This window comes from Amblyomma maculatum, chromosome 6 (assembly GCF_055883805.1).
Source record: "Amblyomma maculatum isolate TAMU_Amacu chromosome 6, ASM5588380v1, whole genome shotgun sequence".
Classification (NCBI taxonomy): domain Eukaryota; kingdom Metazoa; phylum Arthropoda; class Arachnida; order Ixodida; family Ixodidae; genus Amblyomma; species Amblyomma maculatum.
The window spans coordinates 157,374,916-157,383,231 of record NC_139349.1 but is presented as its reverse complement, the minus strand read 5'-3'; the positions used below and the strand labels follow the sequence as shown (position 1 = coordinate 157,383,231).

General features: G+C 46.9%; 1 protein-coding gene across 1 annotated transcript; it reads right to left on the bottom strand.

The window, feature by feature from the left end:
• Positions 1-3,647: 3,647 nt before the first annotated feature.
• On the bottom strand, positions 3,648-6,638 carry LOC146187248 (uncharacterized). The gene is made up of 4 exons (XM_084605766.1): positions 6,457-6,638; positions 5,174-5,260; positions 4,559-4,645; positions 3,648-3,830 (listed from the first exon to the last, which is right to left on the bottom strand). The coding sequence occupies exons 1-4, from the start codon at positions 6,542-6,544 to the stop codon at positions 3,742-3,744; spliced, it is 351 nt and encodes a 116-aa protein (XP_084461892.1). The 5' UTR covers positions 6,545-6,638; the 3' UTR covers positions 3,648-3,741.
• Between the last annotated feature and the right edge of the window lie 1,678 nt (positions 6,639-8,316).

Below are 8,316 nucleotides of genomic sequence, written 5' to 3'. Positions count from 1 at the left end.
AGTCGAAGAAAGTCCCGCACTCACCAAACCTCGAAGCCAAGAATCCAACGCAGTCGTTCCGCTGCAGGCAACCAGTCATCACACAGGGCTCGTTGCACTGCTCCCGCCTTTCCGCTGAGCTGCTTTGATTCACGAGTCACGCCTCGGACATCTCCGCTCTTCCCACCAGATGTTGCACCTCGGTCAGGCCTGGCTCGTTTCACCGACCACGGTCACTGCTTGGTCGTCCTCGTCTCACCGCTGTTCACCAGTTGTTGGATGACGGTATCGCCTGGCTCGTCCCTCCAACCACGGTTACGGCTTGGTCGTCGTCGTCCCACCGACCACGGTTACGGCTTGGTCGTCGTCGTCCCACCGACCACGGTTACGGCTTGGTAGTCGTCGTCCCACCGACCACGGTTACGGCTTGGTCGTCGTCATCCCACCGACCACGGTTACGGCTTGGTCGTCGTCATCCCACCGCTGTTCACCAATTGTTAAGTTTTGGGGTCGCGAGTACCTGGGGTCAGCGCACCGCTGCCAGCAGTTATTACGTGCGGCGCGCGGCCCCTCGGTAGCGCTGGCCTGGCGGATCCGTGGACGGCGGACGGCATCAAAGGTGCCAGCAAAGACGAGGCGTCTTTTAACGAAACAACCTTTACCATCAGGAAGTAGTGGGCAGGGAAGCTGACCCGGAGAGAATACAGACACTGTCACACAGCTGGTGTCTAGCGTCGTAACAACGGCGCGTTAAAGTAGTCTCTAACTCAGCGGAGTCGGCCGCTGCTTTTTATAGGTCCTCCCGTTCACAGGGAAAGGGTAAACCCTCACAGGAAATGGAGCGTGTCTGGGCACGCTCCATTTCCTGGGCATCCCATCTTGCCCAACGTGTCTGGGCAAGATGGGATGACTCAATCGCAGCTGGTCCGAACGCATCTCCTCCACCTCCTGCAGACGGGCGAGGGCGACGCTCTCTCCCTCGAGCTCCAGGCTTGGCCGGCGTTTGCACACACACGCACGCACACCTGGCGCGTGGCAGGATCACGTTGAGACTTGTCGGCGGGAGGAAGCGTTGCGGGGCCGATGAACGCCGTCGAAATGGCCGATCCGCTCGCGGTTCTGCCTGTTGCTATGCGGTGGCCGCGTCAGCTCTCCCACTTCTCGGTGGAGAAACGTAACACCGGCCACAAAGACTGGGGCCTTTGCAGTTTAACACCACCAGATTGCATTCCACTGTAGTTGCTTGATAACACACGTCCATGTTCATGACGCCAAGCACTAGCAGCTTTCGGAGATAGCATGATAACTTTATCGGCGATTTCGCGAGCGGAGGCCATTCATTGCTATGTTTGTCATAAATAACTTTTGAAATGACGCAGACTGGGGATCCTGTATCAATGTTAATTTTTAGGTCAACGCCGTTCCATGTGAATGTTTTCTGAATGGGCGGTAGCAGCGTCTGCGCCGCCGTACGGAGGGACCATATCTGCGATGTACTGCTATCACTGTCTTCCAATTCCTGCCGCTTCTGTGCTTCCATGGTACCCGCTGAGCACATCTTCGCTAGATGCCCGTATCGTCTGCATTTGAAACATTGCCGTCTGTTAAAGCGACACACTGCAGTCTTGTGGCCGTAGTTACCGCAGCACTGGCATTGCGTTCGTGGTTGCGTCCGTAGCTCTGGTTGGCGCCGATGAGTTATCTTGAACACGTTTGGATCCCGAGCCTCCCCGGTTATGCCTCGCGAATCAAGTTCGGCGCTTTCTGCAGCTAGTGCTAGAGCCTCTGCTTCTTTTAGCGACAGGTCTTTTATTGCCAGAAGCTGCTTTTGTAAACTCTTTGATCTGACGCCACACACGATGCGGTCTCTGATCATTCTGTCTAGCATAGACGAAAAATTGCAGTTCTGTGCTATTTGTCGTATAGCGACAATAAATTCCTGCACGGATTCTTCTTCTTTCTGATAGCGGTTGAAGAACTTGAAACTTTCTGCTATTTCGTTTGGTGTAGGATCATAGTAGCTGTTCAAGGTCTCGACTACCTTGTCGTAGCTCAACGAACTTGTTTTTGCTGGCGCTACTTTACTGCATAAAACTTGAACGGTCTTTGTCCCAAGGGCGGCTACGAGTAAAGCCCTCTTCTTTGCATCAGCTGAGATTTCATTGGCCTCAAAGTACGCTTCTACTTTCACCAGGTAAGCTTGCCACTTATCTTTTTCCTCCTCGAAGTCCGGTAGCTTGTCACCCATGTCTGGCGCTGTCCTGGGCCCGATATCATTGCTTCAGCCTCGTCGCCACTGTTGTGAAGGCGTGGTCAATGGGAACGCCGCTCCCGGGTGATGCATCAGACAGCGTAGCCAGGCCAAAGAACGCCGGTTTATTTTCAGATCAAGGGGTATTATATAGCCAGAGGGGTGAGGGAAAGAAGGAAAGAAAGAATGAAAAGATTGGTGCCGTTGCCGGTTCATAGATGGCGATAGCAGCTGCAAATCTGTTTTTAACCACTACTAGTGCACATTGTTTCCGTCGTCCAGCCCTTGCTAACTCGAGCTTTCGCTTTTTTGTCGGACATTGACAGGAAGTGATATCGTGATCATCAGATTTGCATAGGCCGCTTATGAATTTAACCTCTCTAGATTCAGTTATGTATTCGGGGTTAACTCCATACGAACAAAATTTCTGCCCATCTTTGTAGCACCTGTAACAGTGCATCGGTCTAGGCTTGTACGTTTTGGGTCGCACTATGCGGCCGTTGTAGTAAAATCTGTCGGAAGAGTATCTGGTCCCTGTAATATGATCAGAAAAGTGGCGTGCGAGTGGCTGTGTCTTCTGAGTCTGATCCTACCCCGTACGCATCTGTCCCCTGAGTGTCGTCCTATCCTCTAACAATATATCGCACTTCATCAACTTGTTTATCTTCACCCTGTGTTTCAGGCCCTTCGGAACAGCCATTTTCATATTGCATTAGTTTCAGACGGCACTAAAGCTTTGAAAGGTTTGAGCGCAAAACACGTATTGCTCTCTGTCGTGTGTGACTTCATTTTTGGGTAAAGTCTTGGCTAGCTTCCGTTAAAAGGGAGATGCGTATACAATGTGTAGGCTGCACAAGGGAGTGTCGCTCTGTAACCCAAGTACGAATAGCACTCCTGAATATTTCTAGATTGTCTGTCCCCTCCTCGCATGCAGAAAAATGTGCATATGATTATTATATTTAAAAAATGCGATCACCACAGATATAATGTTACTTTCAGATGAAACCTAAAGCGAAAAAATCATATGTAATTTTTAGCCTGACCTACTAGTGCTCGTGGATATCAGACCTATCAGTAGAGTCACGCATATTTGTGCCTTTGGTTCGCAAATTGGTTCGCAAAGCGTATCTGATGGATTCCGCATATTCGGATTAAAACGAGGCTGCATCATTCCCCAATTCATTTTTATATAAAAAAGGAAAATTAAAAACTTGTCCTGATCTCTTCTGAATATAGTCACCGTAATGCCGGAGGAGAATATGTGGTCCGTTTCCTAGACATTGGCTATTTTCTCACTATATATATATATATATATATATATATATATATATATATATATATATATTGTGCGTTTTTACAGCTTTCTGCGGTTATTAGAAGAGGTCGAAATTCGGGTGCATATTTTAAAGAAAGATAGTTTCATTAAGTTCAAAATAACATTTTATTCACTCCTTTTCAAAAAATGTTAACATAGAGCGCGACTTCAATATGGACTGATTAGGCGTATAGCGTTACACACATCGGCAACAGTCTCCGGAAGCGGGCTGAAGCGTGGCTCCCTCTGGGCATTTGGGACAAAAGACGAGCTTGCAGTCGTTCTCTGCGGAAATGAATTGGTCGACGAAAGACACAGTTTAAATAAACAATTGATGAGAACGTTCACGTCATATCACTGGCGGCGGAAGAAAAAGCGCTCTAACATAAGGCGTTCTGTGTGCTTACAGAAATATTTGGTCCACTAGACTCTCTTATTAATTTACCCGAGACTCTGGTTGTGACCGAGGAAGGAAGTGTAAAAGAATGGCACTTTTTGTTTTATAACATCCTTGGTTATTACCAGTAGCACTACTGCCTAGCAGTGCCACCTCGTGACCCTCTTTCATTCATCAAGTTTCTCTCGTTTTAGGCTATAAATTAATATTGGCGATTTTGTTTAATTTGTAGGTGGGCAATTCTAGCGGATCGCGGAAGTGAGGCTTATCACTTGCTTTGTTGCACCAGATGAAACTCCGCGTTTCATTTATTATTCGGCGCATTTAGGTCAGCACGTTAAATTTAATAACGAATACTGAAGGTATGTGCCTTCGTCTTTGTGGAAAATGCTATGCCAGAAGTCATAGGCGATAAGCTGAACTCATCAGTCAAACAACGCAGCATATTTCCCAGTATATTTAAACAAAAACAGGAAGGTGAAACATTTTGCAATGCATAATTGATTTCCCGCCGGTGCTTTATTATTCGTGCCAGGTATATATGTCACATTAGTTTGCGCTTGCGATGGCGAAGTGACAGGGGTGATTTAATATCTGCATGTGGGCTCTCGCTCACCTGGGACACAACGGCAGCAGTCGGTGGGAAGAGGGCTGAACACTGAGCCAGCGGGGCAGCCGATACAGCGTACGGTTGCACAGGGGTCTGAAATGAGCAGGAATACAGCAGGTTCGTTACTGGACTCGGCGCCGCCGGCATTTACTCCGTTCTCAGGGTTGGCGGTTGAATTTTGAAGAATAAATATATTATAGAGAGGAGGCATTTCAGGAAATAAAAGGAATGTTATACCCGCCAGCAACAATGCAGCTTTTCTAATCGTTTTGTTTATTCAATAATACTCCCAAGAAACGTAAACCAGTATTGTGCAGTTCGAATTCTATATGGAACATATGTTACGTTTTCGCAATGCGTCCAGATACAGTGTGGAGACTCCCACGAGTTGTCATTAATACTCTGCATAAAAAGGAAATTCAAATATGTAGGATACCTACTGCATTGGTTATATTTTGCGTAGGCAATACGCATTTACACTACTGCACTATTACTAAGGTTGATGCTACGTCTCTGCTTACAGGCATCATTAGCCTTTAGTGCAGTTAACTTAAACGAAAAAATACTGCATTTTTATGCTGTTTGCCATTGATGCCCTTTCAAAGAGTCATTTTTACTCACCTGGGATGCATTGGCAGCAGGCCTTTGGAGTAGGACTCCGGATTGTCCCACTCGGGCAGGCAGCACAACGTACAATAGCGCACCGGTCTGAAATTGACAACCAGAATCAGTCGCTAACGGCGCTTTTCTGCACTGCTTGCAGCGCCCTAAGTGTCTCTTGATAGCAGTTAATTTAGGGGCAGCACGAGCTTGCCTCGCTTTTTGCTAATTCTCAAGTACTTGTCTTCTAACTCATTTTTCAGGGACGCATGTGCATGTACATGCAAGAATTCGGTGACCAACGCCGGCAGGAACAGCTTTAATAGATTCCATTTGTCCGGGCCCCTCGCGGATTCTCTTTCGTTGTCTTCCATTTTGCTGTTCGTTGAATTGCCAATCTTTCAATTTAAGCTCGTATTAACCCCAAATACTCATTAGCAGTAGCGTAAGCCCGAAAACAAAAGACAGGCCATCTGACATGAACGTAAAGCTCCTCTTAACTATGCGGTAGGAACTTGTCTCCCCCGTGTCGTACGTACTATGCAAACAAAACTGCACCATTAAATGTCCATCTCCGTGTCTATAAATGACATCCTTCAGAACGGGGGCATGGAGGTACTGATGCACATTTTTATTGTGCGCAGGAAGCAGAACTGCAGCCATTAAAATGGTGCATTAATCCCTGAATGCACACTATTTGAGGGTGTGAATATAGGCACGGAAAAGGTTTAGTGCGCAGTTGTACCATGTACACATCGAGATCCAAAGAACCTCACCCTCCCAGTTGGCAGCGCCTGCATAGCATGCGGGTTCATGAAGTTGCAATACATTTACGTCTAAATTGCCAAGTTTGCCCTTGTGTTCAGGTTAGTTTTGTAGTATGGGACGATTTCGTGAGCATGGCGGTACCTTCATAAATGTCACTCGCAGCGCGAAATTATCATCGTACTCTGGAACTTATTTCGGAAAGGAATGCTTGGAAGCGTTCATTTTGTAGTTTGATCGCGACGCTCAGTTCTCATTGAAAGCTCACAGCTGTGTACTAATACTTGCAGCAGCAAATGGCTATAGCTCCGAAAGAGCGACCCAGTAGGTTTGAATAAATGCGGAGAAAACATGTTGCGCGGAAGGGCACAAGGCTTACAATGGAAGAAAGAAAATTCATGAGATGAATGCCCCGAAGCCTTTTCCTGCGGAGCTGTCAGGGCTCCGACACGCGTCGGTCTCGCTTCCGCTGCGACAACTTTAGGATCCTGTGCCGATTCGGGCAGCAATTAAAGGCAATGCGTAGCACCAACGCTTACCAACTGACTTTCCGCAGGACACGCCGCAAATGCAGCTCCCAGTCGTCACGAAGGCGACTATGGCTACGATATGAACAAGCTTCTGCATCACTGTATGCCGCCTGCTGGGATCCTGCTCAGGACGGTTGGCCTCTCTGCCGCAACGTAGGCTGCCACCACAGCCAGCAATGAATGCAGCGAGGATGGCTGCCGCACCTAGCCGGACGTCCTCGATAAGAAGCGAAAAGACTATGGCGAAACGCGTCCTGTTGAGATTTATACACACTTACGGTGTACAGGTACGGGCACAGAGGCACGTGGCAGCAGCTGCTGATTCTGTGTACAAAACGCGCCGGATGTTATCGGGCGGTAGCGGATAACCAACGCACGCTGCGGAAGGCTCTATGCTTAAAACAGAAATGATGACGTGACCTCTGGTCTGGTTTGTTTACTTCGCAACTGCGCACATCCGAGTCTACTTAAAGGCTGAAAGCTCACGTCGTCGTGTTCACTTGGAATGATTGTTTATAGTGTTTCGTCATCATCGCAGATGCTTTTCTCTCATGTGTGTTTGCTAGCGGACTAAATATTCTGTTGGTGTTAAACTACGAACTATATGAATAAGAAATAATTAGTTATTTAAAATTAGGTTCTTCGTATATTTTAAACAATATGAAGCACAGTGGGATAGCGCGGGCGCTAAGCTAGCAGCCGTTGTGGTCGCAGTCGGACGTTCCAGATAAGTTGTGGGACCCTCTAGCCTTGAGTTATAGGAAGCAATAATCTCGGAAAATAAATCGATACCGGATCGAGCTCCTTTCTCGTCGTAGTTATTTTACTGTTATGCCTTCTTTTTTTTATTTGGTTAGAATGTTCTTAACTCGCGTTATTTTTCTAACTCACTCTGCACACTCCCTATCTTTTAATGCCACGCCTACCATTTTTGCTCCATCGCTCTTTGCGTTGTCTTCAGCTTAAGTAGAACCTTTTTCGTTAGACTACAAGTTTCAACCCCATAAGTGAGTGCAGGTAAGATGCAACTGGCATATACTTTTCTCTTGAGCGATACCGGCAAGCTGCTGGTCATAATCTCCGAGTACATTCTAAGTGCGCTCCATCCCATTCCCATTATAGTTATTTCCCTTTCATGGTCCGGATCTGAGGTTACTGCCTGTCCTAAGCAGACATATTCGCCCGCCACTTCCAGCGCTTCGCCACAATTTGTAAACTGCTATTCTTTTCTATGCTGTTGAGCATTACCTTAGTTTCCTGCGTATTCATTTTTAGGCCTATTTTTCTGCTTTTGCTGTATAGGTCATTAGTCATTCTTTGCAATTCGTCCCCTGATTTACTTAGCAGGTCAAGCTCATCGGTGAATCGCATATTACTGGGCTATTCTCCATTAACATTCATCCTTAACTGCTCCCGTTCCAAGTCTGAATACTTCCTCCAAGCTAGCTGTGAATAGTACCGGAGAGATTGTGCCTCCTTGCCTAACACCTTTCTTTGTGGCAATTTTGTTACTTTCCTTATGCAGAACTATGATCGCTGTACAGCCGTTCGAGATATATTCCAGTACTAATTCGCACACGACTCATCTGCACCCTGATTTCGCAATGCCTGCATGACTGCTCAGGTTTCTACTGAGTCAAATACTTTTTCGTAATTAATGAATGCTGTGTATGTAGGAGCTGGTTATATTCCGAGCACATTTCAATCCTCTGGTCGATGGCATGGACATGATCAAAGATATAGTACTTTTCTGGGAACCTGCTTGATCCTTTGGTTGTTTGACGTCTAAGGATGCTCCGATTATGTTAGCGATTATCTTATACATTGCACAACGAATAGCAAGCTGAGTGGTCTGTAATGTTTCAAGTC

Excerpts from the sequence above, each read along its gene's own strand:
- LOC146187248 (XM_084605766.1), bottom strand. The coding sequence starts at position 6,544 with ATGCAGAAGCTTGTTCATATCGTAGCCATAGTCGCCTTCGTGACGACT. Across the intron at positions 5,261-6,456 it reads GTCCTGCGGAAAGTCAGTTG|ACCGGTGCGCTATTGTACGT; the intron begins GTAAGCGTTGGT and ends TGTCAATTTCAG. Across the intron at positions 3,831-4,558 it reads CTGCTGCCGTTGTGTCCCAG|AGAACGACTGCAAGCTCGTC; the intron begins GTGAGCGAGAGC and ends TCATTTCCGCAG.